General features: G+C 40.8%; 1 protein-coding gene across 19 annotated transcripts in view; it reads left to right on the forward strand.

Moving 5' to 3' along the window:
* FHIT (fragile histidine triad diadenosine triphosphatase) overlaps nt 1-24,690 on the forward strand; it is a 1,472,927-nt gene that overhangs the window by 1,183,577 nt on the left and 264,660 nt on the right. For 17 of the 19 annotated variants that reach the window (XM_070455767.1, XM_070455768.1, XM_070455766.1 and 14 more), the window contains 2 exons: nt 824-969; nt 3,820-3,849. In XM_070455767.1, the coding sequence (XP_070311868.1) occupies nt 824-969; nt 3,820-3,849 (176 nt within the window). The remainder of the gene's footprint in view (nt 1-823; nt 970-3,819; nt 3,850-24,690) is intronic. The other 2 variants (XM_070455781.1, XM_070455783.1) reach the window with 1 other exon arrangement.

Below are 24,690 nucleotides of genomic sequence, written 5' to 3' on the forward strand. Positions count from 1 at the left end.
GGTAGCTTGTGTGTGTGTACATATGTATGTGTACATGTGTCTATGTGTGTGCCCATACATATATGATGAGTTCAAATACAAAAAGGACGTGAAATGTTATCGATGATGTGACATTGAATATTTATTTGCTACCCACAAATGATCAAACATGTATGCTTTTTCTCTAGACTTTTGTTTGTTCAGACCAATAATGTAAACATGTTGACTAGTCTGACTAATAGAATAGATTAAGATGGTTTCAATTGCACAATCAGACAACCTAAATTGCTTACCCATGTGGCACATCTCCTTGTTATAAATGAAGTTGGCTGTACATTTTCAGAATGTCTATACTCCTTTAAAAAAGAAAGCTGCTATTATCTTTTCATTAGCTATTCTTCTAGAGAGATGTTAAAGTCTTAACCATGATGCTCTTCATAGAAAAACCAAATAAATATTCCAGTTGCTTTTCCAACCCAGAGCCTTTGGCTTCTTGAGAAGACTGAGCTTCAGAATAGAGTCCAGGAGATAATGGTCCAGAATAGATTGTGCCTCATGGCATAATAACTTCAGCCAGCACTTAAGCCTTTTTGAACATTGATGTCTTTTTCTCTTAAAAGAACTTTCTCAGGGCACTATAGCTTCTCCTTCATAGTATAATTAGCCATGTTTGTCAGCTCTGTTTGAACTCCTTGGAGTTCAGTGGTTGGTAAATATTTGTTCTTTTATCCCTTCGCCTTTGTGAGTTCAGGCCCCGGGCCTGATTCAGTGCTATGGGTATAAACTTCTTGGCGAAAACGTTCCCTAAAGCAAGCAGAATGTACCTTAACAGACCTCACTGCAGATGTCCTCATTTGTCCTCTCCGGCCAGTGGAGCGCTTCCGAGACATGAGTCCCGAAGAAGTGGCTGACTTGTTTCAGGCTGCACAGAGAGTCGGCACAGTGGTGGAGAAGCACTTCCAGGGCACCTCGCTCACGTTCTCCATGCAGGTGAGTATACACAGAGCTCAGAAAGTGTTTTTCATCCTTTTCACATTGAACTCTCTCCCATGACAATGTTTCCCCATTTTGTGCAATGTAATATTGGCTTCCCATGTGGCTCAGTGATAAAGAATCAACCTGCCAGTACAGTAGATGCAGAGGATTTGGGTTTGATTCCTGGGTCAGGAAGATTCCCTGGAGAAGGGAACAGCTACTCACTCTAGTATTCTTGCCTGGAGAATTCTATGGACAGAGGAAGCTGGCAGGCTACAGTCCGTGGGGTCGCAAAGAGTCAGACGTGACTGAGCGACTGAGCACACATGCAGCTTGATGCTGGGTTGGCCAAAAAAGTCCGTTAAGAGTTTTCTGTAAGATGTCATAAAAAAGAAAATGTCCAAACAAACTTTTTGGCCAACACAGTAGTTTTGTTTTCCTTTTGTTTTCTTCCTCTTACATGATTTCTTTTGTCTGTAGTGCACATCACAACCCATCAGGTTGACTTTAGGACCCACTAATGGATTGAGAACCAACGGGTCTGAAAACCATTGATGACACAGGTCTGCTTCTTCTTGGCTACAGTAAGGCACAAATTCTCACCCCAAATAGTCTGGGTCCTAGGAGTCAAAAGACTTTCCTAAATTTGCAGAGTTCTACTTTAATTTTGAAATTTCTGACTTTAAAAATACTGCTTTTTCTGCTAGTACAAAACAGATGAACATTTACTTTTGCTTTCAGTTCAGTTCAGTCGTTCAATCATGTCTGACTCTTTGCAACCCCATGAACCACAGCACACCAGGCCTCCCTATCCATCGCCGACTCCTGGACTCCACCCAAACCCATGTCCATTGAGTCGGTGATGCCATCCAACCATCTCATCCTCTGTCATCCCCTTCTCCTCCTGCCTTCAATCTTTCCCAGCATCAGGGTCTTTTCAAATAAGTCAGCTCTTCACATCAGGTGGCCAAAGTGTTCGAGTTTCAGCTTCAACATCAGTCCTTCCAATGAACACCCAGGACTTATCTCCTTTAGGATAGACTGGTTGGATCCCCTTGCAGTCCAAGGACTCTCAAGAGTCTTCTCCAACACCACAATTAAAAAGCATCAATTCTTCGGTGCTCAGCTTTCTTTATAGTCCATCTCTGACATCATACATGACCACTGGAAAAACCATAGCCTTGACTAGACGGACCTTTGTTGACAAAGTAATGTCTCTGCTTTTTAATGTGCTGTCTAGGTTGGTCATAACTTTCCTTCCAAGGAGTAAGCATCTTTTAATTTCATGGCTGCAGTCACCATCTGCAGTGATTTTGGAGCCCAGAAAAATAAAGTCAGCCACTGTTTCTACTATTTAGCTATCTATTTATCATGAAGTGATGGGACTGGATGCCATGATCTTTGTTTTCTGAATGTTTAGCTTTAAGCCAACTTTTTCACTCTCCTCTTTAATTTCATCAAGAGGCTCTTTAGTTCTTCTTCACTTTCTGCCATTAGGGTGGTGTCATCTGCATATCTGATGTTATTGATATTTCTCCTGGCAGTCTTGATTCCAGCTTGTGCTTCTTCCAACCCAGCATTTCTCATGATGTACTCTGCATATAAGTTAAATAAGCAGGGTGACAATATGCAGCCTTGACGTACTCCTTTTCCTATTTGGAACCAGTCTGTTGTTCCATGTCCAGTTCTAACTGTTGCTTCCTGACTTGCATACAGGTTTCTCAAGAGGCAGGTCAGATGGTCTGGTATTCCCATCTCTTTCAGAATTTTCCACAGTTTATTGTGATCCACACAGTCAAAGGCTTTGGGCATAGTCAATAAAGCAGAAGTAGGTGTTTTTCTGCCTTTTCGATGATCCAGTGAATGTTGGCAATCTGATCTGTGGTTCTCTGCCTTTTCTAAAACCAGCTTAAACATCTGGAAGTTCACAGTTCATGTATTGCTGAAGTCTGGCTTGGAGAATTTTAAGCATTACTTTACAAGCATGTGAGATGGGTCCAATTGTGCGGTAGTTTAAGCATTCTTTGGCATTGCCTTTCTTTGGGATTGGAATGAAAACTGACCTTTTCCAGTCCTGTGGCCACTGCTGAGTTTTCCAAATTTGCTAGTATATTGAGTGCAGCACTTTCACAGCATCATCTTTCAGGATTTAAAATAGCTCAACTGGAATTCCATCACCTCCAGCAGCTTTGTTTGTAGTGATGCTTCCTAAGGCCTACTTGACTTGACATCCAGGATGTCTGGCTCTGGCTAATGACTGGATTTGTTTGCCTATTTTCAACTATTTCAACAAACAGTTTTGTTGGGCTTCTGAAATCCCAGGGGAGAACCCAGGATAGGGACAGAGTCCAGCTGGAATAATACTTCCTTTCACCTTTTCTCTCAAGGTCAGAACAGCCAGGAAGGGCCCCCTCTCCCTTCTGTTGCTGTGTGAGAGCCCATATTCTTGCCCAATGGATTATGTTTATGGCAGATTTCCTAAGTTGAGACTTAAAGTCATCAGGCATTAATTAAACTACATCTGGTTTAAAGATAACCAAAAGGTATGATTCTTTCCAGTCTTCCTTTAATGCCATTAAAACCATAGCCGAAAGCAAAGAACATACAAGTAGGAAGGGGGTTGGCTCACTGAACAATTTGTGTCATTTTTATACATAACTTCTCACTTACTCCCAGACAGAAATGGAGAACTCTCAGGTTCCATACATTTGAAGCTCATGGTCCCCATGAGGAAACTATAAATTAACACACAATGAAATTGGATCTAAATTATTAATGGGTGGTATTTCTGAATAAGCAGGAGATACCATCTATCTGTTCTTACCTCTGTGTTTTTTTTTTTTCCCTTTGTTTTCCTATTTCTAGGATGGCCCTGAAGCTGGACAGACGGTGAAGGTGAGTGCTTATTATGTACATACAAATTAATAGGGAGTGATTACGAGAACTAATAAAAAATCACACTGAGTCATTTAGAGCACATTACTGTTTCACTATGTTATCTTCGAGGTCAGAGAGACCCTTGGCGTTAGAGCCATAAATCCTGACATTATAAACTTTGCCAAGCAATATGTTTCCCATTAGTTTGTAAGACATTTACCTTTTGTAGTAAAATTATTATTGTCCAAATGCTCAAACAGAAACTAAATCACAGAGTCCTGAAATGCAAGCCAGGGTTCAAGGAGCTCATGGGAGGTGGTGTCTAGGAAACAGCATAGAAGTCCGGTATGGATTGCTGTGTCTCCTGTGAGGCCGGGGCCCCACTGACAGCCTTCTAGTTCTCTATGCCATCTCTTTTGTGCTTTGCTGATGTTGAGTGGAGGGCTTGCTCATGCACTGGCCCCGCATTTGAGTTGTCCCTTAACTCCTCACCCTGTGCTCCCCTCTGTTCTGTTTCTCTCCACCCACACCCCTACTCTTTCCCTCCCTTTGTCCTTAATACCAAAGTTCAATGTGACAGTCAGTGGAGCTCAGAAATGGGTTTTAAGTGCGCCAGAAGAGGGAAGGAGGATTTATTAGGATAGTGTCTGCTTTCTTAATAAAATAAAACAAGAGAATGAAATCCTGGATGATTCTGAAGCTGAGTTTTAGTCCCCTTCATACAAATGCAAATTCCTATAGAGTTAGTTCCTAAGCCAAAATCATAGAAAAGTTCTTTTTTTTCCCCCTCCATGTTAGAAATCAGAAGCAAGTCTAACTGGGGTGTTAATGTTACATTTTTGTGAAATAAGGTTTTATGGCTGTGAGACTGGATGTGAGCAAGTAAGATAATGCTTGGTACCAAGCAATGCCAAATAAACTTACTGCGCCTTTGATGCTCATCTGCATGTGGCTATAATGCTTAACACAGCTACCACGGGGCTTTTAACATAGAATCTCTGGGAAGTTCTTTAAGGAGCAAATGTAATTCCTTATGATAAAAAAGAGCTTAGCCTTGCTCCAGACACACAGTGTGATAAAGATGGGATTCTCAGCTTTTCTCAACCTCTGTGCCTAGCTTCCAAACATGCAGATGGTAAAAAAAAAAAAAAAGAAAGAAAGAAAGGAAAAAAAAAAAAAGTCTAATAGGAGTAGCTTCATTTTGAAATTGTTTTTTGAAAAACAGAAATCCAGTTGCTAGACTTTTAAAAAAATCAATATTCAAATATAAATCCCCAAACTAGCAGATGAGTTAGATGCTTACTTTGTGCAGTATCTATTTAATGGAATTCCTTTAGCCATTCACAGAACACTGCAAAGGCATAGGAGTAACAGGGGAGAAATTCAGACCTTGTCAAGAGGCGTGCGCAGGTTGGTAGAGTACACGAAGGAAACAGCTGAAATGTATATGACTGTATAGGTTATACGATCTCAAATTTTTATTTCAGGATTCTGAATGGAACATTAAAATCTTTCCTAGGCAAGCAGGCACTGAATAGAGACAAAAAGTAGATTAGTGGTTACCAAGGACTGTAGGAAAAAGGGAATGGGAAATGAGTACTGAGAAGGAGTTTCTTTTGGGGATGATTACTGGTGGAATTAGTGGTGATAGTTGTGCAACATTATGAATATTTTTAAAACCTACTGCATTTGAAAATGGTAACTTTTATGTTATTTGAATTGTATATCAATTAAAAATGGCAATAAAACTTAAAAAATAAAAGCAAAAAAACCCAACAAGCACCGAATCTAGTATGGCTGACTACCGTGGCTGTAGACTCTCTGACTCTAGTACTGACTACTTTTTCATGTCCCAGTGATCTGACCAAAATTTTTAATGATTTTGTTAGCTTTGGTGGTGATGTTGGAATAATTTTTGGAGTACAGCACTCAGATATAAATTGTTGAATGTGGTTCTTATCATTATTACCATTTTATTTTAGCTTAAGATGTTTGTTTTTTTAGATTACAGTTTTTGGAAATTTTTTATTTATTTATTTTTTTTACAGTTTTTGATAGATTATATTCTTTTGGACATCTTTCAGTTGTTTCCTATGTGATCACAGGATTTCTCCCATATGAATTACCTGGGCCATCTCAAACCCTTTGTGTAATATTAAATGGCTAAAAGAAAGCATCCACATGCATTTGACCCTTGAATAACAGAAGTTTGAATGGGGAGGGTTCACTTATATAGGCATTTTTTCAGTAGTAAATACTATAGTAATATAGATCAGTGGTTGGTGAAATCTGCAGATGCAGAAGTGCATGTATCTGGGCTGACTATAAATTATACATGGATTTTCCACTTTGAGGGAGGTTTGGAACTGTTAACCCCCAGGTTTTAAGAGTCAGCTGTACATACAGCTGGGCTTCCCCAGTGGCTCAGCAGTAAAGAATCTACCTGCAACACAGGAGACATGGGTTCGATCCCTGGGTCTGGAAGATTCCCTGAAGGAGGGCATGGCAACCTACTCCAGTATTCTTGCCTGGAGAATCCCATGGACAGAGGAGCCTAGTAGGCTACAGTCCATAGTGTCACAAAGAGTTGGATGTGACTAAACTGACTGGGCATGCATGTACATACAACTATAATCTCGGTGGATGACATAGTTTTGAAAACTGTCCTTTTAGAACAAGTCTACATATCAAAAGTTGTCTAATCTATTTTTTCTAAGTATGATTCTTATATTACCTACATAAGAATTACTTTTCATGTTACTTTAATAGAAAGGTTGATTCTGTTTTTATTCTGAATCTACTGACAGAATCTTTGTGTTTGGGGCTTTTGAGTCTTCACTGTTAACATCCTATGAGTCTTCTCAGATTGTAGATATTTACTAGTCTTTCTGTTCCACAGTGATAAAATAGTACGCAGTGATGGCCCCATAACCTTGACCCAAGGAAGCCAGAAGTCAGCCCCGCCAGAGAGCAAAACTGCATCGTCAATATTTAGCTACTCGGTTTTGGCTTTTTAATTATTTATTTATTGTTATTTTTGGCTGCACTGAGTCTTTGTTGTGGTACAGGCTTTTCTCTAGTTGCAGTAGGCAGGGGCTACTCTCGAGCCGTGGCTCAGAGCTTCTTATTGCGGTAGCTTCTCTCGTTGCGGTTCTTGGGCTCGAGAGCACAGGCTCAGCAGCTGGGTTGCATGGGCTTAGTTGCTCTGTGGCATGTGGGATCTTCCCAGACCAGGAATTGAACCCATTTCCCCTGCATTGCATGGTGAATTCTTAATCACTCGACCACCATGGAAGCCCCTAGCTATTGGGTTTTGAAAACAAAATCTGAGCGTTTCGGATTTTGAAATTCACACAGCCGAATATTATGAAGCTGTTATTTGACAGCCTGCCATGGAAAATGCAGTGACTGTTTTGTTCATCTTTGCTTCTGTCTGTTGATATCCCACCTAATGCCTGGGTTCTAAACCATTTTTGCCTCCCACTGCACAGTAATAGCAATAAGCCCATAATGGTCTCTTCCTCTGAAGCAACATTGTTGTTAGGGGAGTGCACTGCTGAGTGAGCCTCTTGAACATGGTGCCCCTTTAGGGTTTTTTGTTTTGTGGCTTTAAATTCTTCTTTGCAAAGAACAAGGTGGACTAGCTTACTCAGAGAGGCATTTGTGACGAAAGGGAAATATCAAACTAAAAAAATGACCTCTTACTTCTCAGCTGATTATTCACTCTCCTGTTTGAGTTTAAATGTAAGAGGGCACCGTTATCCACCAGGTGACTGTTGAAGCAGTTTGAATATCCTACAGGCTCGAGAAATGATCCCTTTTTTCTGCACCACCATATGCATCTATTGATACTTATCACCATGTACAAGGGGCTTCCCATGTGGTGCTAATGGTAAAGAATCCACCTGTTGATTCAGGAGTCACAAGAGATGAGGGTTCAATCCCTGGGTTGGGAAGATCCCCTGGAGTATGAAATGGCAATCTGCCCCAGTGTTTTTGCATGGAAAATTCCATGGAGAGAGAAGCTGGTGGGATATGGTCCATGTAACCACAGAGTCAGATACAACTGAGCAAACTAAGTGCACAGCATCTCATCATGTACATATACAACCAGATGTTGCTTTATCATTAGCCCTCCCAGACACCCCCCCCCATCTGAAGTAGCCCTCCTAAGCCCCACACTCCCTATCCTGTTTGCCTTTGTCAACTAAAAACAAAACCCCATAACCTAACAGTTGCGGGTTGTGTTTTATTCTGAGACCCTGCTGAGGACTATAGCCTGGGAAGACTAAGACTATAGACTAAGAAGTCTCTCAGATAGCTCAGATGAACTGTTCCAAAGAGATGAAAGGGAAGCCAGGATGTATAGGATTTTTACTGGAAAAAATGTAGTAGAACATCAAAAGATTATTATATTGATAATCACACAAAAAACCCTTCCTCTCAGGGTAATGATTTTACCGCTTTTCTATGTATGGGAATGTGCAAGAATCTGGCTTCTTGAAATCATCCCTTTGATATACATCATTACTATCTAGGGCCAATATCCACTTTTTCTCCTTCCTGAATTCCCCTCAGGGTACACTGTAGGAGCTGCTGCAATAGCTGGTGGCTTAATGGCAGGCAACGTTGTGTGCCTTATTTGATTTCCTTCAGGGTCTTCACTGTCTTTTATTTGTTGGTATGTTACTTTCCACCCCTGTACCATATTGTTTCTTTAGTCCCTGGAGAATGTAAGCTTCATGAGAACCTGCATTTTGTCATTGTTTACTATGGCTCTCTTGGGTGGTACGGGGAGGAGGGCGGGGATGCTAATGATAGAACAAATCTATTCTCCTAACTTATAGAAGCAGATGATGTGTTGTATTTCATTGTGCAGTCGGAGGTGTAGGTTCTCTGGAGTTTCTATCAAGAATCTCCCTTATTCTGCCATCACTGACAAAGACCAGAATTGCCACTAATCCAATTCCCAAATCATACTCCAAAAATGTAATTTCAACTAGCCACATCATTAAGGCAATGTTCTGTCCTTTAAAAGAGATGCTACTGAGTAAGTTTAATGTGAGCTTTTAGAGCAATTACTATGTGCTTCTTTAGGTGGGAGAGTGCTTTATGTATATTAAAGAGAGAGATTTATGGCAGGCAGGTAATTTAGAATTTTATAAGAGCTATTTATAAAATATGCTTGCTTACACTCTTCTATGTTTATGGTGCTTGAATCCTCTACTTAGATATTTAATTTTATAGTGTTAACTCAGTGGGAAGTGTCTCTTATTAACTGTTGATACATTAGTGATTACTTTTTTGGATTGCTTTCGGAAGAACAAAGAAAGATTTCTTCAAAGAAATTGTGATTTACAAATTAAAATAACAACAAACAAGCTCTTCCATTTACTGAGGAGTTTCTTACGTCCCTTCCACAAGGAGATTTGCTAATCTTTGCAATTTATGAACTTAGAGGATGTTTTAGCTCCAAGTAAAGTCCAGGAGCTAATACACTTTGACGTCAGTAAGAGGCTCCGTAGAAGTTTTAGCTTTGTGAGTTTGGCCCAGCCTCTTAACCTCTATGAACATTTATTTCCTCATATTTCAGAAGGGAATAGAATGCCCAGCCCACCACATCTTGTCCCTAGGGCCTTAAGCATGTTTCTTTCTTTTTTTTTTTTTTTATTAATTACTTACTTAAGTTGGCTGTGCTGGATCTTCGTTGCTTTGTGTGGGCTTTCTCTAGCGACATGAGTCGAGGGCTGTTCTCTAGTTGTGGTGTGTGGGCATCTCATTGTGGTGGCTTCTCTTGTTGCGGAGCACAGGCTCTAGGGCATGTGGACTCAGTAGTTGCATCTCTAGGGCTCTGGAGTGCGGGCTCAGTAGTTGGGGCACACAGACTTAGTTACTCCAAGACATGTGTGATCTTCCCAGACCAGGGATCAAACCCGTGTCCCCTGCATTAGCAGGCATATTCTTAACCCTTGGACCACCAGGGAAGTCCACGTTTTTGTTCATTTTAATCTTACTCTCAGTTTTCTTGTCCTTAAGACAGGCTAAGGTGTCACTTTATGAGACTGTTTGTGGTATACAGGTTGTTTGCAGCCTTGTCTAGTTCACTTATTCATACAGTAAATTCTCTCACTATTAATTACTGCCTTTTAGCTTACATTCTTGGGGAAAAAAAATAAAACCACTTTGTTCTGATCATATCACTTGCATAGTTTGAACATCTAGTTTGAACTTACAGAATTGACCCCTTGCATATTCGGATATCTGCATTATTACTTGGGGTGTGAAATCTCGGCCCCAATGACTTTCAGCCTCTGCTGTATCCCTTGGTGGTAATGAGTAAGCTGTGCTCCTGAACCAACACTGGACTTCACAACTGCTTAAAGTAGGCTTCAGTAGGACAGAAACCTGTCTGCCCCCTCTGCTGGCTCAGTAGGTCTGATGTGAGACCCAGGGCGCTGCATTTTAACAGACACAGTCAGTGATGCTCATGTACAGATCTCCCCAGTGCAGAGACACTTAGCAAAGATGTGACGGGATGTGGAGGAGTCTCCACATAGCAGCTTACTTTTCATCCAGAAGAATTCCTCATATTTGGTGTGCAGAGAAAGGAGAAACCAACATCTTAAAAATCAAAATGATTCTTACTTGACTGGTATTTATTATTTTCATCTGGAAAGAAATTTCATGAGAGCTGTAATTTGCCAGAGAACTTTTATCATTTGATTAAAGCCATGAGGAAAATCACCTTGCCTATGTTTATATCTAATGCCTGTGTCTACTGCTGAAGAATTAGTATCTTCAGGATGCAATCACTTTTATCTTCTGCAGTTGCCTTACAATTTGCATCTCTGCTCTGAAAATGAACCCAGTTTGCCTGAGTTTGGTAAATCGAAGTTGAGTTTGGTGTTCAGGGGATGGGGTTGGGTGTACAGGGGGGTGTGGACACCTCCGATCCCATCCTTCCCCTTGACTTTCCTTCCCCGCCTGATTTGGAGGCAAAAGCCCTCATCCCTGGCTTTCTTGGCAGGAGAAGGGAAATGAGCCTGTCTTTCCCCTGTGGGAAAGTTTCTTTCTTCTTTCTTCTTCTAAACCCTTTCTTTCTTCTAAACCCTTAAACCCTCTTCTAAGTGAGTATCAAATCACTGAATTTTTCCATTTCTAATTAGTTAATCTTGAATCACATGATGCCATTTGGGTCAAAGCACTGAAAGGAAAATTAACCAAACTCTCTGGTCTTCTTCCATTTCTATTTGTTCATTTTTTCCCTGTTCTCTCAAACTCAAGGGAGGCTTAGGTGGATCGGAGGGGAATGCTGCAGATGGAGTGAGGGTGGAAGGGAAATGTCATCAGGACTACACTCCTGATGAAGAGGGAGGACTCTGAAGCCAGATGGCCTGGTTTCCTTCCCAGAGCTATCACCTATCATTTCTATGACTCTTGCAAAAATCAACCTTTTTTTAGCCTTATCTATTTATAAGCTTATAAAATGGGGGTCTTAATAGTATCCTGCCTCACAGGGGTATTGTGAAGATAAAACAGATTACAATACATGTAAATGTCTTTGACATAGCACTTGACACACAGGAACATCTCAATAAATATTTGCTATTAGTTTATAATTTTCACTTAATCCTCATGAGTCTAAAAATGGGGCATTGATATTTTATACTTAGACTAAGGTTTACGGAGGCAGTCACTTATCAACAACAATAAGAACAACAACACAAGTTACAGATAGGAGAGCTGAGATTCAAACCCAGGCTTGTGTGAAAGCCTGATTTTCCATTATATCATCTGAGCTGATGCTCAAAACACCTTGCACTCAGTGGCTGTTGTTCGGTCGCTCAGTCGTGTCCGACTCTTTGCGACCCCATGGGCTGCAGCACGCCAGTCTTCCCTGTCCTTCACTGTCTCCCAGAGTTTGCTCAGACTCATGTCCATTGAGTTGGTGATGCCATCCAACCACTTCATCCTCTGTTGCCCCCTTCACCTCTTGCCCTCGATCTTTCCCAGCATCAGGGTCTTTTCAAATGAGTCAGCTCTTGGCATCAGGTAGCCAGAGTATTGGAGCTTCAGCTTCAGCATCAATCCTTCCAGTGAATTTTCAGGGTTGATTTCCTTTAGGATTGACTGCTTTGCACTCTGTAAGCATAGCCAAAGGTACATAAGGAGATGTTTTGTAAATATTTTGTCTCGCTCAACACAGATTCATCTGCACTGTTTTTCCCTGCTTAGAATAATGTGACTTCCATCTAAAAGTACCCAGGGGACTCTCTCTGTAATTTTACTATGCAGGTGAAGGTTAACTAACCTAAATACTACTTTATGTCAATTTATAGCAGAATTATATGTTTTAGATGTTTAATTTTTCATTAGTGCTACCAAACAAATTCCTTTAGTAATTGGAGGTCCTGACATATAACAAAGTGGGTATTGGCTGTTAAATTTATTTTGGGATCTGTGACACAAAAATGTGGCAAATATTCTGATGCTTTCTTAATGTTAGTGTTTTATAGGTTTCGGTGAACTATCTTTTCCACCTGATGCTGAGAATTTGGGGGTTTATTTTACTGACGGTCAAATCAAATATACTGTGAAAGGCAAAGTGCTTTATAGACCTTAAAGTGCTATGTAAATATAAGGCATTATTATTCAGACTCACCTTCCCTCTGTTGATGCAGTTGGGGCACTTATTCTCTGTCATTTTGCTGTGAAATACTAGGTGCTAAGTACTAGTAACCACTGAAGATACTATTCTCTCACTATTTTGCTGCATATGTTTCAGGTCTAGGACAATGTGCATAAAATTCTCTAACTCCATGTAACCACTTCATTTTAAGTTTAAAGTTTTAAGCCTGTAACATCTAAATAACTGGCTTGGACCATTACAGTATACTAACACATATATATGGAATTTAGAAAGATGGTAACGATAACCCTATATGCAAAACAGAAAAAGAGACTCAGATGTATAGAACAGACTTTTGGACTCTGTGGGAGAAGGCGAGGGTGAGATCTTTCAAGAGAACAGCATCGAAACATGTATATTATCTAGGGTGAAACAGATCACCAGCCCAGGTTGGATGCATGAGACAAGTGCTCGGACCTGGTGCACTGGGAACACCCAGAGGGATCAGATGGAGAGGGAGGTGGGAGGGGGGATTGGGATGGGGAATACATGTATATCCATGGCTGATTCATGTCAATGTATGACAAAAACCACTACAATATTGTGAAGTAATTAGCCTCCAACTAATAAAAAATAAATAAATAAATAAATAAAACAAGTACATTTTTAAAAGTTAAATGCTTTTAGCAATTGAAAATTTAAGAAATTGACATTTATGTTAGCCAATAATAAAGGAATAAAACAAAAAAAATAAATAACTGGCTTGGGTAAAGTGTTTATTTTGCTTAAAAAAAAAAAAAAACTGTAGTTAAACTTGTTCTGATGAATCCTGTGACAAGGACTGAATAGTTTTGACTAAATATGAGTGGTCAGTTCAGTCTTCTCAGATGATTAATTTGTTACAGGCCACATTATACACCTTAAATACAGAACAGGGAATGAAAGTCCCTAAAATAATGGATGCTTTGGTTGATACTGGACATTTTAGCTCAAACAGATCCAGACAAAACTGAAACCATTTGTTTTAGTACTTAGTAAAAATAACAAAATATAAAAGGAGACATCTATTTGAGTGTAAAATATGTGGATCTATATGTTGCTTAGTGAAACAGGCAATATTGTGTTGAGATGCCCCTGGAGTTCAGTACCAGCTGGAAGGAGCACCCTGGGTTGTCCAGGGTACAGGGAGCTTTCACCGCCTACTTAATATGTTCCTGATTTTCCATTATATTATTTATATTTTATGAAGAAATATAGGAAACTATAATTTTTATTTCACAGGCATTCCATCAGAAGAGTTTTCCATTGGGAAACGATTCTGCTCATCCGTTCTTTCTTCTCTCTTTATCTTAAGCACATAACTAGTGCTCAGACTTCCTATGTTCACATCTCTGATTTTGCTGTTCAGTTGTTCAGTCACGTCTGACTCTTTGCAACCCCATGGACTACAGCACACCAAGCTTCCCTGTCCTTCACCATTTCTCAGAGTTTGCTCAAACTCATGTTCATTGAGTTGATGATGTCACCCAACCATCTCGTCCTCTGTCACCCCCTTCTCCTGTCCTTAATCTTTCCCAGCACCAGAGTCTTTTCCAATGAGTGGGCTCTGATGACGGGGCCCCCAAAAAAAGTTTTTTTGAAAAGTCCCCAGTTGATTATGATGGTTACAACAGATTTATGAACTGCCATTTTATTTGTGTACCTAAATATGTTTTGATTCTCAGTCTTGGTGACCTAGACTTGCAGTTGATTCTGGTGGTTACCCAGATTTATGAACTGCTGTTTTATTTGTTTAATATTAATACATTTTGATTCTTGATCTAGATGACCTAGATTTGATTCTTATTCCCAAATTCATCCTGAATTATTCATTTTTTTCAGAGGCTCCTGTTAGTCCTTTCTTTATGCCACAGCCATTACTAAAGTAATTCTCAAGGCTCAAAAAGCAGCTGGAAGACTAAGGGTTTGATAACCAAGCCTGGGTCAGAGGGAAGGCAGGGTAATGAATAATAGACATGGCAAGGTGCAGAGGCACATACATGGAAGAATTCAAATAATGACCTTTCTAATGACATCTGAGTGAAAAACATTGGATTGGTGAAAATGTGTAATGGCTGTGGGGCCAAACACAGTGAGAAATTCTCCTCCAATTTATTCGTGAAGTATGTTAGTGCTGAGAAAGAATAGTTTTGAAATTTTAACCTGATGTGTCATGAAACATCAATCCTACACCTGCAGCCTCATAGCAAATCCTCTTTCTGGAAGAGCCACTCATCCACCAAGATGAGGGAAAGAGAGACATAAATTGCTAGAAGCTTTCTGAATCAGATTAATCCCACGCCACAGGGGGAAAGGATGAAAATGATGGTTTGCAATCCTTCTGGGCTTCAACATAAAGATAATTCTATTGGGCTCTCGTAATGAAAACCCACATTTCTTTCCCCTGTAGTTTATCCTTTTGAATACGCTTTTCTTGTTCCTGATGTTACACATGAAAAATAAAAATGAAGTTGTTTAGGATGTTGACCTTGCCTAAAGTGGTTTAGAAGAATAAACAGCATTGAGTGAACAAAGTGAACTCATCACATATTCTTTTACTTTGTGGCAAAATCCATTTAGCCTAATGTTCATATTCAGATCTCTGCCCCCTGCCCCAGAGTCTGTGTATCAGTGTTTGGTCCCTGAAAAAAAAAAATTTTCTAATCATACTTTCTAGAAGGGTGCCCTGGAAATCGACCCAACAGGACCTTTTATTTGTGTTTCAATTCTTCTGTCAGTTATAAATGGTATAAACTCCCAGGTGTAATCAAGTTCTAGCAGGGTAATTTTGAGGACACTGTTTAATCTTAGAAGGAATAGATGTGATTCCAAGCTCAGCTCTGCCATCACATGACCAGAGGTGAAACTCACTCTTGAGGAAGGACCTCAGAGCAGGGGGTGACTCAGAGAACCCCAGACAGGCATGTGACCTTGAAAGTCATGTAGTATCTCACTCTTCCTGTAAATGATCACCCTCTGTAGACTTTAAATCAGTCTCACATCTTCCTCTACACCTGGGAACCCAGTATGCTGTACAGTAGTTGTATAGTTCATATTAATTCCTCCTACCTGTGTTGATTCAGTACCTACTATGTTTCAAGCACTTCAGGGAACTGGGATACAAGGAGAGGAAAGACTGCCAAGGAATAACTCTCAACCTTATTGTCTTTCTCTACATGAAAATGAACAGATAAAGTAATTGCAGATTTTGAGAAGTTTTAGAAAGGCTGTAAACGGCACTGTGAATGAGGGCAACATGGGGAGAGGAAGGGGGATGGGGGAATGGGCTGCTTTAGGTAGGGTGGTCAGAACAGGCCCACTGCAAAGGTGACCCCTAAACTGAGACCTGAGGAATGACCAGAGTCCAGCCAAGGAAAGAACTGGGGAGGGAAAAAGCTTCTGGGCCAAGGAAAGAGCAGCAGAGATGAGCTTGGCAAAGTCAAGGAGAGTGTTGGAGACTGGGTGGGCAGGGCTTCAGGGCAGAGAGAGAGGTGATGATGGAAGATAGGTTTGAAGAGATGAGCAGAAGGATTGTTCTACCCGCATTAAGTACACCACCACTGTAAGGAGTCGTAGTTCTATTTTTAATGTGCTTATTGTTTGGATTATATTCTAAAGACAGAGGGTATTTCACATGTGCTCAGTATGTTGGATCCTTTAAAGTGATTTGGTTTTCAGGTTTCCAGGAAGTTGAATAATGTGGTATCATATCTCTTCTGGGCACTGCTGGTCTCCCCGGCATCCTCTCCATATTCTGCTATTGAGCAGCCAAGGAGACAGGATGCATGTGAATCCATCTCTAGCTCTAGGTGCTAACCTCATTTAGTTACTCCAGAGGATGGCAGATTTTTTCGTAAAAGCCCAAATGGTAAACATTTTAGGCTTTGAGGGCTTGATGGTCTCTGTCACAATTATACGACTACCCTTACAGCACAAAGGCAGCTATTCAAAGTATGTAAATGAATTGTAAAACTGGATATGCCTGTATGCCAATCAAACTGTATTTGCAAAAGCACAGTGAGCAAGATGGTTGGCCCAGGGGCTGCCCATCCCTGGCTTCAGCCAACTCTTTGCCACAGTGATGACTTTGATTAATCCTGACCTAAGTCATGTAGAGAGTAGGAGTCCCTCGGCTTCAGAAACGGCTGATCCCAGATCCTCGAGGATTTGTGGAAGGGATGCTTGTAAATAAGAAGGCGCTAACCCTGATGCCGCTGGCCACCATCTTAGTATTCCTAGGATTCCAACCTGCTTTAGAATGAACCAGATACTGAGGCCCCAATGGGCAGAGATGGAAAGAAGTCAGATCTTTGGTGACATTATTGGGGGTTCTGAATTAACCAGCCCTGAATCCTGTACAACATCTAGACTTTTTGGTTGCAGGATTTAATAAAGTTCCCATCTTGTTTCATCCAGGAAGACTTGAACTTTCTGCTACTGTCCATGAAAACCATCGTCCATTTGATCATCTCCTCTAAAATATTCAGTTATTGTTACTCCTTAGTATGCTTAACTGGCAGTTTGAGTCAACAGTTTCTAAAGTGTTTCTGCATATCTGCAGTACTCATCAGATGCCAGTGGGGATTGTGGAGTGAAAGTCTGAGAATCAATGGCCCTAGAAGAGCTTAACTTCCCAAAGGCTCCCTTTAGTGCATGACCACAGGGTAATTCCATTAACTTTAATGACTGGTGCTGTACAAAATGGGCCCTGTTAGTCTATTCTTCCCCTGCTTTCTGTGTTAAATCTTCTCCTGCAGCTAATTCTTCAGGGTAAGGTATGTGCACTGATGCCATTCATTCCTTGGCCTTTATTAATATATGCAGGACTCTCTCTCAGGGAAGCAGTGCTAAGTGAGTACATTAAAAATGAATCCACTGCCCCATTTGTGGACTGTGAGAAAACCCCAGAGTCAGGGACATCGATGGATTATTATTGATTGTTCTAAGATCCAATAAAATCATAAATATGGCTCAGAACAATGACTGTGGCCACATTAGCAAATTATCAAATCCATAACTTGCTTCTGAGCGTGGCCTCAGAGATTTAAATAAAGTGCCAGAGGGTAGAAAGTTGTATTTTAGGAATGTGACAAACCAGGGTTAGGAGAGAGAAATTTATGATTTAATTTGCTGTGCAATCTAATTGAGAATAACTATTAGATTTTTTTTAAAGTGAACTTTGATTAGGTTTTAGGTGTCAGAAATAAACTGGAGATAGGGGTCAGTTTGTACTTTTCTGGGAGTCTGTCGGGAGGGGAAAAAGAAGGTATTCATCGCAAGAAATGACTTTCCTGGGTGACCTTGCACCCTGCCTTCTGTTCTTATTTCCTTTGTTCATATAATTAGGTTATACCTGAGACTAGCTGGTTCTTCCCAGACACTTGCTTTTTACTTTCTTCACCAAGTGTCAATTTTCTCCCATTTAGAAATAAATCAATTTGAAATGAAATTACCCAGAGCATTCATTTTTCACCATCTAGTAAATGAGTCTCTCAAAAGAACACAGGGTCCTCCCTTTTCAGCTCCGGCTTAATAAAATGCCTCTTCTCCATGGAAGCGGTGCAGAACTGTTGTCTCTGCCTTCTCCAGGCTTTCCATCTTTTTTGGACTACATGTGAGGCGATATTTGCTCTGGAAAATGTGCTGTTGACCTCTCAGTAGGGTCCCATGCATATTTTCCAAAGATCTAACCTGAGGTTGGGCTGCCTCATTTCCAGTTCTGACACATAGCAGGTGGGAAAAGCTGCCCTGGCATTGTAACACCCATTAGCCATTGTAGGAGTTCATTGGACTCTCCGGCCTCAGACGCACTCCAGTGACACACACATGCACACACTGGTGGCTAGATTTTCAGGAATGGGTTGACTTTCTTTCAACTTACTTCAGTTAAGTGGAAAAGTGATTTGCACAAAGGTAATCGACGGACATGGGTTTGGGTAGACTCCGGGAGTTGGTGACGGACAGGGAGGCCTGGCGTGCTGCGATTCATGGGGTCGCAAAGAGTCGGACACGACTGGGCCACTGAACTGAACTGAACTGAAATGAGATTTCATAGTGATCTGTGTAGAACTGGCTGACGGACTTTTGCAGATAGTCAGCGGCAGCTTGAAAACCCAGCTGAGAAATGATAAATTACTGCTAACTGTCCTAATTATCCCTTGACACTCTATGTTGAAACCTGACTAAATTTTGCTGAAACTTACAAATAGGAAAGAAATTTAAGGTTTAATAAATTATCCATAATAGAAATGCTTAAAAGAGAGAGGAAAGGGAAAGAGAAAGAGCACGAGTGAGCGTCATAGCCTAAGAGCTGCTATTGATCACCCAACAGCTTCTTGAGCCATAGAAAGAGGCAGGAATTGGGTGAGGGAAATGTGTTAGATAAATTATAATTTTAATTGCCAACCTAATTGGTGATATTTAGCATGCTTGTTAGGTTAAGGAAGACTCTGAGTCAACTCCCAAGGTCATTACATTAATAGATCTGGTAAGCATGTAATTTGTGATGAGTTGATTTGTGAACATTGTTGTTCTCTATAAACTGCATTATCATCATACTAGCTTTAAAGGATCACGCGCTGACTACATGTGTTTATTTCATGGTGTTTTAGTACAGTCATCTTGTACTTACCATCTTCTCTATTTTATAGTCTTAGGTTTAGTTCACATATGAGTCCATGTTAAATGCCTAGGGTGGTGGCTCACTTACTTCTTTAACAGCCATCTTATTCCAGTTTGGAGAACTCCAGTTAGAAAAGTTCACTGTAGCTGCCACAGCAGCTGCTTCTTCTCCCTCTTTTTTTTAATTTCCTCTTCCTCCTTTCCTCTCCCTCTTGCTCTTCCTCCTTTACAAGCTCTTCTTTTATCTTTCTGTGAATCAGCATGGCAAGAGCAGAATGTTTACTCTTTCATCTTTCTCTCTGGAGCCTGGGCATTCTGGATTAATTCTGTGCTTTCTCTCCTTTCTTAAAATGTGTAGGATGTGAAAGAAATATGTCCTTCTTCCTTTAAGGACTCATTGGTGCCTTTAACTGTATAGGCCGCCTGCAGCAATTTGCTAAACTGGTTCCCTACATCTAGATGTTGTCTGTTTGCTGACTTTTTTGTGTTAAATGTGTTGCCTAGAATCAAAATGGATTCTGCAGATGACATAGGAGCAAGTAGTATATTGCAGTTCTTGGAACATCTTGTATATGTCTTAAGCTTGAGGGTGATTTCCCCAAGTACAGAGCCTTATCTAAATCTGGATATTCTTACTGCAGATGACAATAATTGAAAATGAAATGGTTAGAAAGATCCTCTTGGCAGGCACTGCAATAAGGTGGAATTTCTTGTCTCCTTTCCATGTTTTTGAAGACCATCAAGTCTGTTCCTTGATATGGAGTCCCATGGTGTAAACTATCCTCAAGATCAATTGGTTATTTATAGATTTACTTTTTGGTCTCACTGTGAATGAATGCTAACTGCAAGTGAATTGTGAACTAATATTCTTACTTAAGCAATTTCTGGGGGCTTTTTCCACACCTGGGGTATTTGCAGACTCTGACTGTTCTCGTACCTAACACTCACCAAGCTTTCATGCTAGTTATTTCCTTCATAGCATGCATACAAAAGGCATATGGAGCCCACTGGACTCTTTCATTTCAGTTCAGTCACTCAGTCATGTCCAACTCTTTGCGACCCCATGGACTGTAGCATGCTAGGCTTCCCTGTCCATTACCAACTCCTGGAGTTTACTCAAACTCATGTCCATCGAGTAGGTGATCACCCAACCATCTCATCCTCTGTCATCCCCTTCTCCTCCTGCCTTCAATCTTTTCCAGCATCAGGGTCTTTTCCAATGAGTCAATTCTTTGCATCAGGTGGCCAAAGTATTGGAGCTTCAGCTTTAGCATCAGTCCTTCCAGTGAATATTCAGGACTGATTTCCTTTAGGAAAAAGGACTGATTGATTTCCTTGCAGCCCATGGGACTCTCAAGAGTCTTTTCCAACACCACAGTTCAAAAGCATAAGTTCTTTGGCACTCAGCTATCTTTATGTTACAACTCTCATATCCATACATGACTGCTGGAAAAACCATAGCTTTGACTAGATGGACGTTTGTCGGCAAAATAATGTCTCTGCTTTTTAATATGCTGTCTAGGCTTGTCATATCTTTTCTTCCAAGGAGCAAGCTTGGGGTGACAATTGGAAGCATAATTTAATGATAAGCAGCTAATTCATTAAACATTGGAGGGGTCGTAGAAATCTTTCCAGTCTGAAAGCTCTGGGCATTTTCTGTAGAAAAATTCAGGTACACACACAATGTTTGCATTTATTTTGGGGAGCTCTCCTTGCCCCCGACACCTATCCACCAATTCTTCAACTGAATTTGCCTGAATTGTTGTCTCTCACTTCAGTATTTAGCATAGTTACCACCACTAACCTGAATTGATGGGATGAATCTTGAGGCAGGTTACAAAGAGCCATGTCCTCCCCATCTGAGAGATTTGAAATTATAAACTATTTCCCTCACTTATGAGAATGGTTTGCTCTGAAGATTGAGACTAGCTCTGCTCACTCTTAGCTATGCGGCTTTAGGCAAGTGTCTTGATACTCTCTCTTGCTTGGTTTTCTTGTCTGTGAAACTGAAATAAAAATACAGTTCTCTCCTGCATAGGATTTTGTGAGTAATTCAGGAGGCCACGAATGGCTTTCTTGGTGTACTCTATTTGTATGTATCAGTTATTTATTGCGACCCAGCCGCAGGCCAACTTCTCTTCTAGCTTCTGTTAGGACAGCAGAGAATAAAGAGAGGTGGTCCCTGCCTTCAGAGCGTCTTCTCACTTGCTTTGTCATCATCACCTCAGCAGTTTTACCATCACCCCTGGGTGAAGGAAGGCTGATCAGAGAGTCAGCGGAAAGCCTGGGAGAGGAGTCAAGGTGAATCTCAGTTTATTTCCGGTCCTCTCAACTCACCCTGTTAATGGGTCCCAGATTCTTATTAATGTTGAACACATTGGTTTCCAAGTAACCTGAGCTTGACTCACTAGTCAAAAGGAGCTGAATATGCAGAGCTAGTTCTTCATGTTGAAAACTATAGTCTACCAGATGTTACTGAGGGAAGAGGGTAGGGTGGATGGTCTCTCCAGACATGCAGGTTGTCTGTGAAGCATGGCCCCTAAGATGGCTATTTGCTTGCTCTACCAGAGGAACTTTCTGCTATATTTCTTGCATTATGGATTCTTTTTTTTTTTTTTTAATGAACGGTTGAATGATTGAGCAACCATTTCTTCCATAGCCCTGCCAAAATAGGACAGTATTCTGGCAACAAACTCTACAACATGAAGTGGGGATTTTAAGACTAGGTATGACCTTAAACCAATCTTACAAATCATAAGAATTCATTCCAATCAGCTATTAAATTTGATTTCCCTCTTCAAAAGACTAAGCATGAATTGACATTACAATTAAGAAACTTGAGAGTAAGGAATTGAAATTTGAGAGTTACAAAGTTTAGACTTGAGTTAAATCTCGTTAAATTCAAGAGGGCAAAGTTGGAAGTTTAGCTGGAATTATGTTTGAAGTTAGGTTTTAAAATTGATACAGTTTTGTTCTTTCTTATGTGTGTGTGTATGTGTGTGTGTGTATTATGTATGTATGTATGTTCTTAATGTCCTTACTAGATTTCCTATGTGGGCTTCCCACGTGGCTCAGTGGTAAAGAATCTGCCTGCCAATATGGGAGATGCGTGTTTGGTCCCTGGGTCAGGAAGATCCCCTGCAGAAAGAAATGACAACCCACTCCAGTATTCTTGCCTGGAAAATCCCATGGACAGAGAAGCCTGCTGGGCTGCATTCTATGGGGTCGCAAGAGTCTATTATGACCTAGCAACTAAATATTAACAAAGATCTCATTTGTAACTTGATCTTACAGGCGTGGGTTTTTGTTATCCTGGACAGCACTGTCAGAAGGAAGAGCAGAGCCTGGTACACTCAGAGCTCAGACTCCTGCAACCCTCACATGGTGGGATGTGTCCCCAGCAAAGTCTGGGATTGATGGCTGTTCTGTGGCCCCCGAGAGGGCCCCTGCCGCCCGTCCTGTCCGGCCCGCAGCAGTCCCCAAAGCTACTTCCACAGGCTGACCCTTGAGAACATTTGTTATGCAAACACTCTGCCATCTGCTGTGCTGTGGGGGCCTCCAGGCTAGTCCAGAAACAGGTGTGGTGTCAAAGCAGCTTAGTGAGTAAACAAGTTGAAGGGAGGATTGGAAAACAGCCCGCTCTGTTTTGAGCTTCATCGTTGACCCATGGAGCCTGGACCAGCCATGCCGTGCCTCATCAGTGGCTGGCCCTTCGTGTTTCTTTTGGGCTCCAGTTCGGTACCCCAAGGCTTTATGGTAGGATGGTTGAGGCTGGCATTTGACTTGCTGGTGGAAACTGGCATGGTTGTATGAATCCCTCTGTGGGATTCATGCTGGACTCATGATTTGCAGTGGAAGCACCTCCCTTAACCTGTTTTTTCAGAGGCTTGGCATTGTCAGAGCTGCAAGAATGTATTCTTCTTGTCAGATGAAGCATGGATTTCTTTTTCCCTTTTGAAATTCCAGTGAAGAATAAGTTCTTTGGTTGAAATGATGTCAGTGGAACTTCTTTTGCGATGATGTACTAATTCAATTCTAATTGTTTCCCTTGACAGTAGCTTGTATCACTGACAAAAGTGTGTGTACCTTCATTAAGACAATTGTTGGTTACGTCATGTTTTAAAAAACATAATGAGCATCTATTTGTATTAATAATAATACTTTACTTTTTAAAAATAAATTGCAAGTTATAAAAGTGCTTCACATCACATGCTTTAATTTTTTTGCATGCAGCAGAATAGTGAAGAGGGTAAGGCTTTGTAACCAGAATGCCAAGGTTCAGATTCTGGTTCTCCTCCTTAATAGCTGTGTGACCTTGGGCAAGTTGTTCAACAGCTCTGATCTTTAGTTACCTCATCTGTAAAAAGGTGATAATGGTAGTGCCTGGCTTTGCAGGCACTACTATGATAATTTTGTATTATAAAACATTTTTATATTTCCAACATTGTGTGAAGTGTGCATTTTATCTTTATATAAAAGGTGAGGGGACTGAGGCTCAGAGGGAAAAAAAGTGACTTGCTTAGGGGCTAGAAGACTGAATTCACTCACACAGCCTGGTTTCTGTAGCCCCAGCCTCCTTGGAATGTGGCTGATAAGCACAGCTCCCAGCGATCGCTTTTAAACCACAACATTTCATTGTCTGGGTCAGAGGAGAATGGAATCTGGAAATTTGCTTTACAGAGAAGTCTCTCTCAGGTAACATTTTCTAAGCTGAGAAGGCAGAGAGGGCTTTGTAAACTGGTATTTGAGATGTCCTAAATTCTCCTCTTCACAGGATGAGTGGGCACCTCTCTTCAGTTAAAAATGCATTACATGCTCACACTTGGATATTGTTTAAGAATATGCATAACACTTTTTTAAAATACAGCCCATGTATAACCAGTTTTATCTTTTTAAAAAAATGATCAACTACTAACCTAAAAGAGTGTGTGATGAACAGTAACATCCTTCGTAGGGTATTGTTCTGAGCTTCAGATTTAGAAGCTCTGTAAGGCTCAGTACCTGTCCTCCAGGTGTTTGCAGTTGTGTAAGAAGGATGTGAAACACACAAAAATAGCCAAAAATGCGAAGAGGCATGCCATAAGGACCACACATTAAGTTCAAGGTCAAAAGTAAAGACTGTGGATTCAGATGGTTAGGAAAGTTCCCTGGATGTATGAGAATTTTCTGTGTCAGTGAAGCTGTTCTACAAGAAAAAAAAGAGGATAATGAATGGCCTGTGTGAAGTATTAGAGGCAGCAGCCACTAGTAGGATTAACTGTGGTTGCTTGTTTTTAGGTTTTAGTGCGTCAGTTCATTAATAACTTGGACATCTTAAAAGTAGAATCATTAAATCCAGTCTTTAAAGAAGCACATCAGCAAGAATAAAGTTAGTAATTGTGAGGTAGACTTATCATCATTGCATCCAGAAATACCCCCAGTCCCATTGTCATGTTTGGGGGGCCTGCGTCCTTATTGCTGACACAGTTGCAAAGCTGTGATGGTGATTTCCACACGTTCTCTCTGTTCTGTGCCTAAGCTGCTGTCAATATCAATTGCACAGATAACATCCACTTCTAGTGCCTTTCTTC

This window comes from Odocoileus virginianus, chromosome 26 (genome assembly GCF_023699985.2).
Source record: "Odocoileus virginianus isolate 20LAN1187 ecotype Illinois chromosome 26, Ovbor_1.2, whole genome shotgun sequence".
Lineage (NCBI taxonomy): Eukaryota > Metazoa > Chordata > Mammalia > Artiodactyla > Cervidae > Odocoileus > Odocoileus virginianus.